At 36.3% G+C, this 17,107-nt stretch overlaps 1 protein-coding gene across 2 annotated transcripts in view; it reads right to left on the bottom strand.

Annotated features, from left to right (window-relative positions):
• PGAP3 (Per1-like protein PGAP3) overlaps nt 1-17,107 on the bottom strand; it is a 66,945-nt gene that overhangs the window by 4,126 nt on the left and 45,712 nt on the right. For both annotated transcript variants that reach the window (XM_089100266.1, XM_089100265.1), the window contains exons 5-7: nt 15,543-15,667; nt 933-1,069; nt 122-326 (exon numbers count right to left, since the gene is read on the bottom strand). In XM_089100266.1, coding sequence (XP_088956392.1) covers nt 122-326; nt 933-1,069; nt 15,543-15,667 — 467 coding nt within the window. The remainder of the gene's footprint in view (nt 1-121; nt 327-932; nt 1,070-15,542; nt 15,668-17,107) is intronic.

Genomic DNA, 17,107 nt, shown 5'->3' on the forward strand with positions numbered 1-17,107 from the left:
AAGTTTTAGGCTTTAGCTAGTACACTCAGAGCATATTTCCTTGTTCCCCGACGAAACAGTTAGAATGTAGAAAAAACGGTTTTATCCAGTATGTTTTATCAACATCATTAATTGAACTTACCTATACCATAGCACTGGCAATGCCGCTGTGCTAAGGTGCCAAAGAGAATGGGCATCAAATGCCTTTAATAAAGGTGGAAAATCTATTACTTCTAATAGTGTCGTTATTATAACTAGAAACATTGTTGCACTGCAGCGCCACACATAAGACTGCCGTTTGCGTCTTACTGCACACCAGGTTAGCCAGCCAAGAATCTGCAGTGCACCTTAAACAAAAACCTTAGGTAAAAATTGGTCTTCTTGGTAGCCCAAAAAAGCCAAGAGAGAAGTAAAAAGAGAGAGTGGAGAGAAAGGGGAGAGATAGTGATAGAAATGACACTATTAGCTAACACAAATAGAACACAGACGAATAACTAGGCTGGCAAGGCTAGGCAGACGAATGACTAGAAAAGCCAGCACTCCACTACATTTTTTAGAGATATTTCTTTCAACTTTCAAATGAAACTCATTTCGCTTATAATTATTAAGGAATAATATTAAAACATATTGATTATCGACTAAGGGTATATGTAAAGCCATTTACACACTATTTACTTTTAAAACAAATGGTTTAGGATCCTCATGAGGGCAATTGGACTTTTTTCTGTAGTTTAAAAAAAACTCATTTTTTGCCTGACCATACCGGGTCTTCAAGAGCTCATCCTATAGAATAAGCTTGTTCAAATACGATCGGTTGACCACATTTTGGTGGAATCTCTCTGACTTTCTTATTAATATTGAAAAGAGATACCTCCTTTGGTTTTAGGCAAGAACATAACATTCATATTCAAGAATAACTGTAAACAGAGCTAGAATACTGAATTTAAACTTACCTACTAATATATTAACATTCATATTGTGGTTATAGTCGAATGCAACATAAAACAGGTTATAAATATGATGATAGTAAAAACTTGCGAAGAATAATGAAATGGCTCCAACAAGGATTTTATTCTTAAAGCCAATATATCTGAAAAAAAAAAATAATCACTTAAGGGCTTAAATCCAATGGAAAACAAAAATTTAAACCAAGCATGAAGCAAGTGTTTGAACGCTTGTCAGCACTACAACGCATAAATTTTTGCATTTTGAATAATCTAAACTGAGATATTTACTATTGTACGTGAAGGTTTGGGGGAAAACCAGGGGGCATTTGGCCCCCCCCCCCCTCATATTTGAAAAATTCATACCCCCTAAATTTTTCAGGGATAATGCGGCAAATCTAAGCTATCCCAAAGGACTGAATTACCAGGACATTTTTAAAATCTTATTTTTAATTTTCCCCAAGGCTCTGTAAAAACATACAAATAAAGATAATCCCAATTGAAACAGATGGGTTTTTTAAAAGCTTAATGCTGTCAAGATAATTTCTGTAGCATACGGTCTTTAAAAACCCTCGTATATAGAGAAGACATAGGATTTAAGCAGTAAACAAGTACAGTAAAAGGTAAAGTGTACTTTTTTCCCTTTGTCTTCACCCCTTCAATATTCTCGCATAAGGAACGATTCCACAACGGACCGACCACTTCAAATGTTTTTTTCCCCGGGGAAATCAAAATATATTTGAGGAAATAAATGAAAGAGTGTATGTGATCATGACATTTAGGGTTCCGGAAGACTTTTAACGGATTCGCTATACTACTCTTAATCGAGCTGTATTGCTAGGTGATGGGCATGGGCGTAACTCCAGCATTTTCATTGTGGGGGGGGGGGCAAGAGGGGCCCATATACAGGAGTCAGGGGGAATGAGATGTCCTTCAGGGGGAAAGGGTGTTGGAAAATTTGTGACAATTACAAGCCTAAATATGTTTTCAAGATGTCTGAAAACTTATTTTCGGGAATTATTTATAATGGACACTTAACACCCGATTGAAAAGGAGTAAAGGTGGTACGTGCCTGCCCTAAGTCTCGACTAGCACGTTTTTCTTCAAGCAGTAGTGAAGAAAAGTTACTATTTAGTAAAGACGCTACTCGGTTAATTTCAAAACACAGTGCATAATAAACAATAGACACACATCAAAACATCTCGTCGTTAAATTGAAATGGGTTTTGTATATTTTGATCATCATTTTCACACGTGGGGGCTCAGCCTCCCTTTTCTTTTTTTCTTTGTCTCGTGTCACCGCATTTACTTTTTTAATCATGGATGTTGCTTTTAGTGCAAGAAAGTTTTCGATATTTCCGAAGTCTCCCAATAGTAAAACATCTACTGCGAGAGTAGGTACAGCCACTACCTTTAATTCCTTTTTAACCGTATTTCCTTCTTTATTGACGATTTCTATTATGACCTGAGCCGTTGGTCATTTATGTTTTGCTCCATAGTAGCATAGCGCTGCCACTTTATTCTCATAGTTTATGTCGGCTTTCTCTCGGCTAGATCTTTCTGTGCATAGGTTTGGTCACTGCAGGAATCAATAGCTATTTCCACCGATTTACCATTTAATTCACCACATGCTTTGTGTGATTCTGCAAATGCGCAGGTTTTCTTATTTTCGGGGCTTCTAACCCATGCGGTCCTCTTATACGTCTTTTTTTCCGTTCTTTCGTGATCGATCGTTTCTTGGGTTGTCCTGTTTTCTCTAGGGCCCTTCGTCCCTTGTTCTGTAGTTATTGTCGTCATTTTGTTCGCTCTCCGGCAACCTGGGGCATAATGTCCTCGTTTATTACAGTTAAAACAGGCACTATCATACTGTTCCTGTTTTTGGCCATACTTTCTAACGTCTTTATTTGGGCAGTTGGTGCTATAGTTGTCGACGAAGTTGCGATGGTAGAACGTTAATTGCGTTTGCTTTTGTCATGTTTGGCTAACATTGTTTTTATTTTCTGTGTACGGGTATTCTTTTCTTCCACTACCTCCTAGCCTTGTTCTTGGCGGGAATGCCTCCCTCCTAATTTCGGTGTGGCTGTCTGCTAATTCGGGCATTTCTTCAATTGTTTGTGGGTTTTTCTCTTTTAAGTACATTCTCATACTTGGATGGGTATTTTCTAAGAATTGTTCTATTAGGGGGAGACTGGGGTAATGGCGGTCACCTAAGGCAAAATGAGGATAAAAATTAAAAGAAAGATAAAATTCAAACCTAAACACGTTAAATCTCTAGCATAGTATATTTTACCTATTACATACTTGAATTGAGTCTTAATCAATTTTACATATAGGCATTAAGCATTGTTTTTCCAAACCAGCTTTGACCGGTATTACCCCCTATCCTAGGGGTAATGGCAGTCGGTAAGGTCATGCTCTACAAAAGGGCTGTAAATTAAAAAAAAATGTGGGACATTTCAATGACATAAGCACGTTAAACTGCAATCATTATATTTATATTGTTACATAATTCCGTATTTAGGAAATTACAAAATTGTATTTGAAAGTAATTAGAAATCAATTATTTGAAAAACAAAAAACAAAAACATCTTTTCATAGCAAAAAACGGCTTCAAGAATTAAAGCGCCAAAAAAAAAATATTCATATAACTTATGAGCTTGCAGAACTGTAAGTCAATTTTACTTTCTTGAGCACATGTCACATAAATAGCCCTCAGGAGTGTCCCATCCGGAACATTCTTGATGTGCCCATAATGCACAAGAAGTGCACCGGTACCACATTTCTCGATCTTTCCCGGTGTCTTCGCAATAGAAACAGGTTTCTTTGCCGATCTCTGTCAAACATAGCTCACTTTCTGATTCGTCTTCACAAATGTTTTCCTCATCAATTGAAGTGTCGGAGTCACATTCAAAAAGTTTCCTGATCATTTTCTTTTGCTCCACCTTTTGTGTTTTTTTTTCAGGAACAGCAGGCTTTTTCTTTTCTCGATTAAATTTTTTTTTTACTCGCTTAGTTCTTTAGTTCTTTTCTTCTTTCCTTTTTAGTTTTCCTTGATCTTGGTTTATTTTTCTTCTCGCCTTCTTTTTTTTTCTTGAATCCGGATTTTAATCTTTTTTGAAGTCAATATATGATAATGTTTCTTTGGTTTCTTTCCTTTTATTGGATTATCAGCCCAATTACTGCATCCAGGTAGAGGAGAAATCTCTTGTATAGACACATTAATTTGTGTGTTAGGCTGAATATGAATTTCATCACGTAGGACAGAGGATTCCAAGTTTTGTTTAGTCGTGACCTCGTATCGGCCTACTTTTACGATGTCTTCATTTGCAGTAGCTTTCAAGGAAACGTCCACACAAACAGGCGTTAAGTCTTGATTCTTCTGGAGGATGTCCTCTACCAAAAAATCCTCATCTGTGAAAACTCCTGGATTAAGAGAATGGATCCCTTTGTTTTTGAACCCACTTGTTGCCTTTGCAATCGTAGCAACTGGTGAATACGCCTTATTGAATATCTCTGCTACATCGTAAGGGGTTATTTTTACTAAATTCCTGGATTTCATGAACAAATCACATTCCCTTTTGTAAGCAGCCTTCAAAGGCGAGTAAAAGACTAGATCCAGAAGCTAAAGCCTATGTGATGTATGGGGCGATAGTAACACTATAACAATCCCTTTCTCACTACAAATATCATATGGTTCAGATGAGCAAGGAGTGGACTGATTGTCTACAATAAGAATCATTTTATTGTCATTACAAGCATGAGTAAACTGAACAAAGTTGTAACCAGACAACGAACAGTTCTTCATTGATCCAGCCTGTCTTAGAGCATTAGTAATCTGATCAAGGTATTCTATTTTTTTATAAGAGCGGGGACATACGAGCTCGAGGAAATATGAACATTGGCGGATCATAAAGCCGTCCCGAACTCATTGCACACACAACTGTAATGTTTTTTCCCCTTTCCCAACTTGTTATAGAACCCACACGCTTTTGGCCCCGTTCTGCCAGTATTAGACCAGGGTCCTGCACAGTGGTGATCCCTGTTCCACCTACGTTCCAATAATTGGTATCTATAAACTTGTATTTGTCCATAGCCTGTTCTAAATTTTTGAAAACACGATTTACCTCCTCTTTGTTAAACACAATGGCTCTTCCAATGCTTGTGGCTTCAGGTTTACGCACGCTAATTTTGTTTCTGTCTATGAATCCGTACATCCAATCCAAGCCAGCCATTTTTGTTTATTTACCAAATCTATGGCTTAATAGGTTTCATTCCGCATATTCAAATTGAATTTTTGTTAATTTCTGTTCAGTGATGCCATAGAAAATCTTTGATAAAGTTCGTCCACAGTCAGCTAGAGCTGCTTCGTGAACAGGAGGGAAGACACACTTCCTGCCTAAGCTTGGGTCAGAATCAATCCCACTCTTCATTCGTTCTTGCAACGTGCTGAATGGTATTTTGAATTGGTCAGCAGCCTTTCGAATCGATAATCCTCTAGAAATGGCTGTCTTTGCTTTCTTTAAGTCCTCTGCAGTCCATGCAGCTTTATCTGTTTTCCTTATGTATTTTCTGGGCATCTGAAACATAGAAAAACAAAATGAGTACTAATGGGGTAATGCCGGTCATGACTGCCATTACCCCTAGCACGGTGATCACCATTACCCCAACCGCATGGTTATTATTTAACGACTAAAAATCAGAATATCAGGACTTAAACCTTAATAAAATGCTACATGATACAACAATATGACTTACCTTGTTATTGCGAGACAAGTCTCGTTCCGTGAAATGTAAACAGAAAGAGCTGATAGGGGATTAAACTATTGTCTGTCTTAGAAGGTGAAACTTCAAAACAGTCTTTCTTACACAACAGACGAACTAAGGCTGGCAAGATGCCGAGCACTCTAGTAGTATTTCCATAAACTGTCTCGAGATGGCAGCACCCATCGGTGTGAATCTGCGTTATCCACTTTACGAGAGATCATAGTGACCGCCGTTACCCGCTGACCGCCATTACCCCAGTCTCCCCGGTTTTATCTATTAAATAAAAAAAAAACAAGTATTTTTAACTGAAAGTAAGGAACGACGTTAAAACTTAAAACGAACAGAAATTATTCCGTATATGAAAGGGGCTGTCCTCTCCTCAACGCCTCGCTCTTTACGCTAAAGTTTTTTATTGTTTAAAAAAGAATAGAGTTGTGAGAAAGTCAAACTTTAGCGTAAAGAGCGAGGCGTTGAGAAGGGGGCAGTCCCTTCCATATACGGAATAATTTCTGTTCATTTTAAGTTTTAACGTCGTTCCTTACTTTCAGTTAAAAAAAACTGTTTTTTTTTTATTTAATTTTTGAACGTTTTTGAATTAATGCATATTTTGATTTTTGCTCACCGTACATGAATAATTCAAAAAAAATTTGCATATTAATTTTACTTTTATTTGGTTAAATGGCTTTCTCGAAACTTGTTTTATTTTATTTACGAATGTTTTTATTAGTAATAAATATACGTAACTTACGAATTAACTTACGTAACGAATTTCTATATTCATAGATTTTTTATACGTATATTATTCGAATTTTGTTCCAATTCTTTAAAAATGACCCCTTAATCACAAAGGCCGTTAATTAGAATAAATAGCTCTTATGAAAGTACTAAAAAATCTCTGGCTTAAAGAGCGAGGTATTGATTAGGGGGTGAACCAAATCATATGCGTAATATTTTCTGTTCGTTTTAAGTTTTGATGTTGCTCCTTACTTTCAGTTGAAAAACTTTTTTTTTATTTAATTTCTGCTCTCTTTCTTTAATAATGATGGGAAGTCCGGCGCCCCCTTCATAGCAATGTCCCTTCCCCCGTGAAAACGTCCTTCCTGGAAAGATCCTCCCATATAACCCCCGACCCCCCCCCCCGCCTACCAGAAAAAAATCCCCCTGACAACGTCTGTATACTTCCCAATAACCAATACTATATGTTAACATTGGGTAAAGTTCATAACTTTCAGCCCCCCCCCTCTGGGGACTTTGGGGAATTAAGTCATCCAAAAAGACATAGTTATCATATTTTCGACCATGGTGAACGAAATGGCTATCTCAAAATTTTGATCGGGTGACTTTGGGAAAAAAATGAGCGTAGGAGGGGGCCTAGTTGCCCTCCATTTTTTTGGTCACTTAAAAAGGGCACTAGAACTTTTAATTTCCGTTCCAATGAGCCCTCCCACGATATTCTAGGACCATTGGGTCGATACGATCACCCCTGGGAAAAACAAAAACAAAAAGCAAACAAATAAACAAGCATCTATTCGTCTCAAAATTCCGTTTTTTAGAGTTTCGGTTACCATTGATCCGGGTCGCTCCTTACTTACACAGTTCGTTACCATGAACTGTTTAATTACTTCCGTTATTTTTTCTTTTATCTCTTCCGGGTCTTCTAACATTCTATAATTTTCTAAATCTAGCCATTTTAAACACATGTCTTTTAATTTGTACCCGTATTCTCTTTGTAAGTTTCGTTGTCTCGTTTTCTTCCGCTTCTAAACTTTCTTTGAAAGTGCTCGGAGGAGAGTTGAAACTTTTCAAAAATGGCTTGTTTTAATCTTTCAAAATCTCTTGAGTAATCCCTCGGTAATACTTTAAATGCAATTTGTGCTTTGTGGTTAGGGAAGGCATGTATTGTTGTCACTCAATTTTCTTTCGGCCATCCGTTTAATTCCCAGGTTTTTTCAAAGTTGTAGAGGTACAAACGTACATCTTCATTTTCTTTCATTGGCTGAAAATTTATTGCATGCATTACATTTACTGTAGATGATCTTTGAGGCTCTTGGGAATTTCTCTCTACGATTGTTTCCATTAATTGTATTCGTTCCTCTCTATCTTTCTCTCTTTCTTTTCTATTTTCCTCCTCTTTTCGTTCTCTGGCTATTCTTTCAGCCTTCTCCCTTTTTTCTCTGGATATACTATCAGCCTCCTCTTTCTGATCTTTAGCTATTCTAATTTTCTCCTCTTTCTGCTGTCTGGCTATTCTAAATTTATCCTCTTTCTGCTCTCTGGCTGTTCTTTCAGCCTCCAAGAAATTTAACATACGTTGTTTCATTTCTACATCCCTACTTTTTCGTGACCCCTGCTGGACATTGAGCTTCTACTACTCCTGCTACTCGGTCTACTTTGATTCCTTCTGTCAATATATCCTCTTAATTCGTTTTCTGAGTCTATTCGTTCTCTGTCTGTATTTTCTCTTTTCTGCAACTTCCATTCATTTTGCTTAGCATCTGAGAGGTGAGTTAGTTTTACTTTCCTCGTATTTTCATATAATTAATTAAAAAAACTTTTTCCACAAAATAAGTTTTTCCAAAAAAGTAAAAAACTCGATTAAACCAAAAATGAACAAAAATAAAATCAAATTATGTACCAAGCATACAACTACCACAAATCAGTATCAATAAAAAAATGAAACCCGAAACAAACAGAAATTAAAATAAGTCAAACTCAAAACGAGCAGAAATTAATATGAGTAAGGTTCTAAACCCCATGCTTTCTAAAAGCTAGAATATAATTTGTATTTTACTGAAAAAAATTCAAATGAATTTAGTGAAAAAAATGTGTATTGTCAGTTTAATGAACAAAATAGAATCAAATAATCTATCAATCATACAACTACCACAAATCAGTATCAATAAATAAATGAAACCCAAAACAAACAGACATTAAAATATGTCAAACTCAAAACGAGCAGAAATTAATATGAGTAGGGTCCTAAACCCTATGCGGACTAAAAGCTAGAATATAATTTGTATTTTACTGAAAAAAATTCAAATGAATTTACTGAAAAAAATGTGTATGGTCAGTTTAATGAACAAAATAGAATCAAAATTATGTACCAAACATACAACTGCCACAAATTAGTATCACTAAATAAATGAAACCCAAAACAAAAAGAAATTTAAAATAAGTCAAACTCAAACTGAGGAGAAATTAATCTGAGTAGGGTTCTAAACCCCATGCTTTTTAAAAGCCAGATTATATTTTTTACTTTATTCAATTAATAAAGTAAGTTCTTTAATAATTAAGTAAGTTCTTTACTGAAAACACTTGACACTAAGAGCTCAAAATCTTATTCTATGGCCAAAAAAAAATTATTCATAATTAATTATATTTCTAAAAATAGCCTTGAAAGCAGTGGCGTTGTTTCAGGCGGGCAATGATTTAAAGAAAAAATGATTCTATAGCCCATGCTCTTGACTTTTCGGATAGAGATCCCTATTGCCCCCCCCCCCCCAATAAAGTATTGGAGCTGCATGCCTGCTTGAGAGCTCCGATTCAACTTTGTAATTCCCAGTAATCTTAATATGACTGCTAATAAGGTAATTTTTAACATGAGAAGAATTGTTATTGTAAGTTAGTCATCTTTCGAGCTTAAATTATTGCTACACGCCCACCTATGTATGTATTTATAATTAGTCAATAAAATGTGTCAAAAACGGTATTAATTTTTTTCTTTTTCATTTTAGTTTTTCAATTGTGTTTTTATTCCGCATTCAAAGAATTTTCATTCAAAATTTTTAAGGGCAATGCTACATTTTCGTCTAAATTACAACGGTGCAAAAAAATAAGCAAAGCTAGTTCATTAGATTTGGCGCGTTTTTCGTCTATAAAAGCTTAGACATTAATAATTTCATGAGTCCAAAGACAATCTATCCTTCAGAAATAGTTTAGTTGCTTAGGCTATTATCTATAGGTTTAGGTGTTTTCTCTTCGAAAATTCTCCAACCGCATTAAGAATACTCCCTGAGGAAAATTAACCCCCTCCCCCACTCTTAGTTAAAAATATTTTTTTTTAATTTAATTTCGATTTTTTCTTTTAATTCATGCCCAGGCTTAACCAAGATATGATGTAACCAAGACTTAATCTGAATAGGGTTCTAAGCCCTATGCTTTCTAATAGCCAGAATATAATTTGTACTTTACTGAGAAAAATTCAAACGAATTTATTGAAAAAAATCTGCATTGTCAGTTTAATGTGCATATGCTAATATTTATTCCTTAAAATCTTAATTAATTTTTGATTTCTTAAAGTTATAAAAATGAAAACATTAAAAAGAATTTTTTTTAAAGGATGGCTTTATAAAAATTAAAGAGAAAAAGAATAATTTTTGTTTGCCATAGAAGAAGATTTTGAGCTCTTAGTGTCAAATGTTTTCAGTAAAGAACCGAAAAAAAAATCAAATGAATTTACTGGAAAATGTATTCATAATTAATTCTATTTCAAAAATAACCTTGAAAGCAGTGGCGTTGTTTCAGGCGGGCAATGATTTGGAGAAAAAACGATTCTATAGCCCATGCTCTTGACTTTTCGGATTGAGATCCCCCCCCCCAATAAAATGTTGGAGCTACATCCCTTCTTGAGAGCTCCAATTCGACTTGGTAATTCACTGTAATTTTAACATGACTGCTGCTAATAAGGTAATTTTTAACATGAGAAGAATTATTATTGTAAGTTAGTTAACTTTCCAGCTTTAATTATTATTACACGCCCACCAATGTATGTATTTATAGTTAGTCGAGAAAATGTGTCAAAAACGGTATTAATTTTTTCTTTTTCATTTTAATTTTCAATTGTGTTTTTGTTTCGCATCCACAGAATTTTCATTCAAAATTTTCAAGGGAAATGCTACATTTTCGTCTAAATTACTACGGTGCAAAAAATAAGCAAAGTTAGTTCATTAGATTCGGCACGTTTATCGTCTATGAAAGCTTAGACATTTATAGTTTGATGAGTCAAAAGAAAATATATCCTTCAGAAGTACTTTAATGGCTTAGGCTATTATCTATAGGTTTAGTTGTTTTCTCTTGGAAAATTCTCAAACCCCATTTAGAATAATCCCTGGAGAACAATAACCCCCTCCCCCAGTCATAGTTTAAAATACTTTTTTTTAATTTAATTTTGATTTTTTAAAATTCATGCCTAGGCTTCATCAAGCCATTACGTAACCAAGACTTAATCTGAACAGGTTCCTAAACCCTATGCTTTCTAAAATCCAAAATATAATTTGTACTTTACGGAAAAGTATTCAAATGAATTTATTGAAAAAAATCTGCATTGTCAGTTTAATGTACATATGCTGATATTTATTCCTTAAATTATGAATTAATTTTTAATTTCTTAAAGTTATAAAAGTGAAAACATTTAAAGAATTTTTTTAAAAGAATTACTATAAAAGAATTAAAAAGAAAAAGAATACATTTTTTTGGCCATAGAGTAAGATTTTGAGCTGTTAGTGTCTAACGTTTTTCTAAACTTAAACCTTTCATAAAAACCTTAAATACCCCCTGGGTATAACTTACAATCCTTGCCCCTTATCTGTGGGGTTTGTTTCAACCCCAAAAGCCAGGTTACATGATATTTAGACTATTTTGAATAGAATGGCTATCTCAAAATTTCTATTAGATGCATTTTCTATAGATATGACGATATTTATTCCTTAAAATCTGAACTAATTTCGATTTCTTTAAGTTATAAAAGTGAAAATATTTGAAAGAATTTTTATCATACAACCCTTACAACCTTACAGAATTAAACTTACAAACCTTGCCCTGAGTGCTGGGGGGGGGGGTTTCATCCTCAAAGACCTAATTTCCAGAACTTTCTACTACTTTGAACACAATGGCTATCTGAAAATTTTCATTGAATGTGTTTGAGGGAATGGGGCGCGTAAGAGGGTAGTTAGTTACCCTCCAATCACTTTTAAATATTAAAAAGAGCACTAGCCCTCTCAATTCCCAATTGAATGAGCCCCTTTTGAAGTTTTTACGACAAATCTATATATAAAAACCTTATATGCCCCCAGGGCATAACTTACAACCTTTGCCCTGGGGAGTCTGAAGGGTTTTTCATCCTTAAATACATAATTTCCAGAACTTTCAACTACGTTGAACGAAAATGGCTATCTCTAAACTTGGATTGAATGGGAGGGGGGTCAATTACTCTCCCCTCAATTTAATCTACTAGAAAATACCAGTTTAATTTCCCCAACAAAGGATCCCTTACTGAAATTTGTACAACAAATTTGTAAATCCACCTTATATGCTACCAGGACATAATTTATAGCCCATGCCTCGAGGGCTGAGAGGGGGTTATTTTCCTAAAAGACCTAATTTCCAGAACTTTCGACTACGTTGAACAAAATGGAATCTCAAAATTTTGATTGGATGTGTTTGGGGAAATGGTGGGCGTGAGAGGGGGGTTAGTTGCCCTTCAATGACTTTCGACTATTAAAAGGGCACTAGCCCTTTCAATTTTCAATCGAATGAGCCCTTTTTGAAGTTTCTACGACAACGAGTTCTATAAAAACCTTATATGTCCCCAGGGCAGAACTTACAACCCTTGCCCTGAGGGTTGTCGGGGGGGGGGGTGATGGGTTGTCATCCTTAAAGACCTAATTTACAGAACTTAAAACTAAGTTGAATAAAATGGCTATCTAAAAATTTTGATTGGATGTGTTTGGGGAATGGGCGTGAGAGGGGTGTTAGTTGCCCTCCAATCACTTTAGACAATTAAAAAGGGCACTAGCCATTTCAATTTCAAATCTAATGTGTCTTTTTTGAAATTTTTACAACAACGCATTGTATAAAACCTTACATGCCCCCAGGGCATAAATTACAACCCTTGCCCTGAAGGCTGTGGGGGAGTGTCCTCAAAAAAATAATTTCTATTCGGAAATAAACTACGCTGAACAAAATGGCTATCTCAAAATTTTGACTGGATGTGTTCGTGAAATGGTGGGGGTGGAAGGGGTGTTAGTTGCCTTCCAATCACTTTCGACTATTAAAAAGGGCACAAGCCACTCCAATTTCCAATCGAACGAGCCCTTTTCGAAGTTTCTACGATAACTTCTTCGATTCGAAGTGCCCTGCTCTAAAGGAAAAAAAATATACATTGTGCCAACATCGTTCTTATACGCCCTCATGGCATAACTTAAAACCCTTGCCCCGAAGGTTGTGGGGGAGTGTCCTCCTCTTTACTTAGTCCCCGTTTCTTGTCTCGTTCTCGAGTGTCCCCGTTCTTTACTACGTTGAACAAAATTGATATCTCAAAATTTTGATTGGATGTGTTTTGGAAAATGGTGGGCGTGAGAGGGGCGCTAGTCACTATCCAATTACTTTCAACTATTAAAAAAGGCACTAGCCCTCTTTCAACTCCCAATTGAATGAGACCTTTTGAAGTTTCTACGACAACACTTTCAATAAAAGCTTTATATGCCCCCAGGGCAAAACTTACAAACCGTGCACTGAGGGCTCTGGGGGGGTTATCATCCTAAAAGACCTAATTTCCAGAACTATAAACTACGTTGAACAAAATGGATATCTCAAAGTTTTGATTGGATGTGTTTGGGAAAATGGTGGGCGTGAGAAGGGCGTTAGTCGCTATCCAATCACTTTCAACTATTAAAAAAGACACTAGCCCTTTCAATTTCCAATTGAATGAGCCCTTTTGAAGTTTCTACGACAGCGCTTTCAATAAAAACTTTATATGCCCCATGGACATAACTTACAACCGTTGCCCTGAGGGCTGTGGGGGGAGGGGTTGTCATCCTTAAAGAACAAATTTCCAAAACTTTCAACTACGTTGAATAAAATGACTATCTAAAAATTTTGATTGGATGTGTTTGGGGAAAAGATGGGCGTGAGTGGGGGTTAGTTGCCCTCAAATCACTTTCGACTATTAAAAACGGTACTAGCCCTTTGAATTTCAAATCCAACGAGCCCTTTTTCAAGTTTCTACGACAAAGATTTCAATAAAAACCTTATATACCCCAAGGCATTTTATAACCCTTGCCCTGTGGAGGAGTGTCCTCCTCAAAAACATATTTTTTATCTGGAAATCAACTACGCTGAACAAAATGGCTATCTCAAAATTTTATTGGATGTGTTTGGGGGAATGATGGGCGTGGGGGGGGGGCTAGTTGCCCTCTAAACACTTTCGACTATTAAAAAGGGCACTAGCCCTTTGAATTTCCAATCGAATGAGCTTTTTTTTGAAGTTTCTATGACAACAACTTCTTTAAAAACCTTGTATGTCCCCAGGGCATAGCTTAAAACCCTTGCCCTGAGGGCTGTGGAGGAGTGTCCTCCTCAAAAACATATTTTATATCGCGAAATAAAATACGCTGAACAAAATGGTCATCTCAAACTTTTGATTGGATGTGTTTGGGGGAAAGACTGGCGCGGGGGGGGGGCTAATTGCCCTCCAACCACTTTCGACCCTTAAAAAGGGCAATAGCCCTTTGAATTTCTAATCAAATGAGCCTTTTTGAAGTTGCTACGACAATGCCTTCTATAAAAACGTTATATGCCCCCAGGGTATAACTTAAAACCCTTGCCCTGAGGGCTGTGGGGGAGTGTCGTCCTCAAAACTATATTCTCTATCTGGAATCCAACTTCGCTGAAGAAAATGGCTATCTCACAATTTTGATTGGATGTGTTTATAGGACAATTGGGCGTGGGGGGGGGGCTAATTACCCTCCAATCAGTTTTGACTTTTAAAAAGGGCACTAGCCACTCGAATTTCCAATCAAATGAGTCATTTTTGAAATTTCTACGACAACTCCTTTGATACGAACTTCCCGGGTATGGAGAAAAAAAACATTGTGCCCACATTCTTCTTTACTTAGGCAGCGCTATCGCGCTGCCTATGATTAAGAGAGCTTATGCGGGCAAAACTTTCAAAATTGTAATCCCTGTTTTTCCTGTCACAACTTGATGAATGAGACAAGCCAAACAATTGCCTTAGTGTTGTTCACTATTATGTCTGGTACTGCATATTTGCCTAAAATGAAAGAACAATTCATGAGAAAACAAAACTTAAATTTCAATTTCAAATGTCAACATAGATGACAAATATCTATCTATCTATCTATCTATAGTGGAACTTGGTACATTCTGATTGGCTGCAGTCGAAAATACTAGATTTTGAGTTCTAGGGTCTAGATCTGGATGCTTAGTTGTAATTTGTCTAGCCAAGCACCAAAATTTGTTTGTGAACGGTAGTTGTCTAGACATTAATTTCTGCCCAGACACATGTCTAAACATGGGATTCTAGCTAGACACGCATTTGAACGCTTCTTGACAGATTTTTTTTTATAAAAATGAAATAAGCAATGTGAACAAATTAATGAATAATGACGGCTTAAGCAAAAGCACCCTAAAATATGTGCAATTAACAATTCAAACATGTGCTTGATATCCCTGACACTAGTTTCAGAGACTCCAGATCGATTCTGGACACGCTTAAGGACGAATTGAAAAATCAATTGAAAGAAATATTCTCTCTCTTTTTCTTAACCTCTCTCCCTCACTTAACCAATTCAAACAATCACATTTCACGTTTACTGTCCTGTGTACTTTAACGGGGCAGCACAACAGTCTTAGAATACACTTAAGATACATGATGTATACAACCAAAGATATTATCTCATATCTCTCTTTCTCTTTCTTACTTCACCAATTCAAATAATTGCATTTCATTTTTACAGTCCTTGGTAGCTTAAAAGGGCAGCACAATATTCTTGGAACGCACTGAAGATACATGCTACATACAACCAAAGATTATTAAAAAAAACAAAAAAAAACTAACCGTATAATTAAAGCATAGAGGGAGAAGAGAACCATGGCAAAGGCACCCAAATAGTCGAGCTTTTCAGTTGTGGGTGTGTCACGTGCATGGAATACTGTTGAGCATATCCAACTGTTGGCACATATCTGTGGAGGTAAACAAAAGTATTAAAGTTTTTAGTTTTTAACTTGTTTAAGGATTCTACAGATTCATAATGAGAGGAGCGTATTCACAATAAGAGCCAAATAAAAAAGTTTTTGACGAGAACGAAAAGGACATAAACCAAAAGTTTAATTAAAAAATTACGTTAGTAATATCTATTTTGACACTCGTGACCTTTTCAGAGGCACTGCACTAGCGTTGCCTATAGTAAGGGGCCATAAGGCTTCAATGTATTATTTATTTATTTTCTTCTTTTGCCAGAGGCACTTCATACGGAAGGGGTGGTCATATAAACTTTAAAAGGAGCTCATTCATTGGAAATTGAAAGTTCCAATGCCCTTTTTAAGAGTCCAAAGTGATCAGAGGGCAACCAGCCCCCACGCTTCCACCCTTTTCCCCCAAATGCATCCGATCAAATTTTGGAATAGCCATTTTGTTCAAAATAGTGCAAAATCCAAATAGCTATGCCTTCAGGGTTAAAAAAAACCACAGCCCCCGGGGCAAAGGCTGAAAGTTATGCAAGCTGCCTATTGTTAAGATTTGAGGTGTTTTTATGCAAGGAGCGATCGTATAAACTTTGGTGGGGGCTCGTTCAATTGGGAATTGAAAGTTCTAGTATTCGATCAAAATTTGACACAGCCATTTTGTTCAAAATAGTGCAAAGGTAAAAAGCTATGCCCTGAACATTAACAAACCCCCCTCCTCAGAGGGCAAGGACTGTAAGTTATCAAGTTACCCATTGTTAACATATAAGGTTTTTTATTGGAAAAGCGGGTATGTTTGATCCTGGATCTCCAAAAAGGCTTAGGGCATTAAGGTAAAACTTTAAAAAAATGTTGAGATGGATGCCGAACACAATCAGTACACACTATGTGCTTGGTGGTTACAAAAAGGGAATATCGGCACTATCTAATGAACGGCTGAGGGTACTAACTTGAAATTTTCAAGATATGTTGAGGGGATGTTGAAGAGAGAGTGGAAGGCAACAAACCCTCCAAACTCTCTTTTTCATTTACTTGTTTTTTTTTATAATAAAAAGGTCTAGGAACTATACATTAGGGGATGCAATGCCCCCAGAGTCCCCAGGGCAGAATTGTATATTATCCAATTTGTCCCTTTTTTACATGCAGGATTTATAATTAGGAAAAGGTGGATATTTGAAGCTGGGTATGTTCGGAAAGGCTAAGGGTATTAAGGTGAAACTTCAGAAAAATACTGAGGGGCATGTCAAACTAAAACAAAAGATACCATGTGCATCCAGTTTATAATCAAGGCGTATCTGCAATATGTCAGAAATATCTGAGAGCATTAAGCTTAACCTTCCAGGGCATGTTGATGGGAATATTAAAAAGTAGTCAGGGGGCAACCAGTCCCCCTCTCATTCCCTTTTTAGCAGCTCTCTCTGTCAAAGATATCTTATCAAA

This window comes from Artemia sp. Qi Xiang Cuo, chromosome 14 (genome assembly GCF_049724085.1).
Source record: "Artemia sp. Qi Xiang Cuo chromosome 14, ASM4972408v1, whole genome shotgun sequence".
Classification (NCBI taxonomy): domain Eukaryota; kingdom Metazoa; phylum Arthropoda; class Branchiopoda; order Anostraca; family Artemiidae; genus Artemia; species Artemia sp. Qi Xiang Cuo.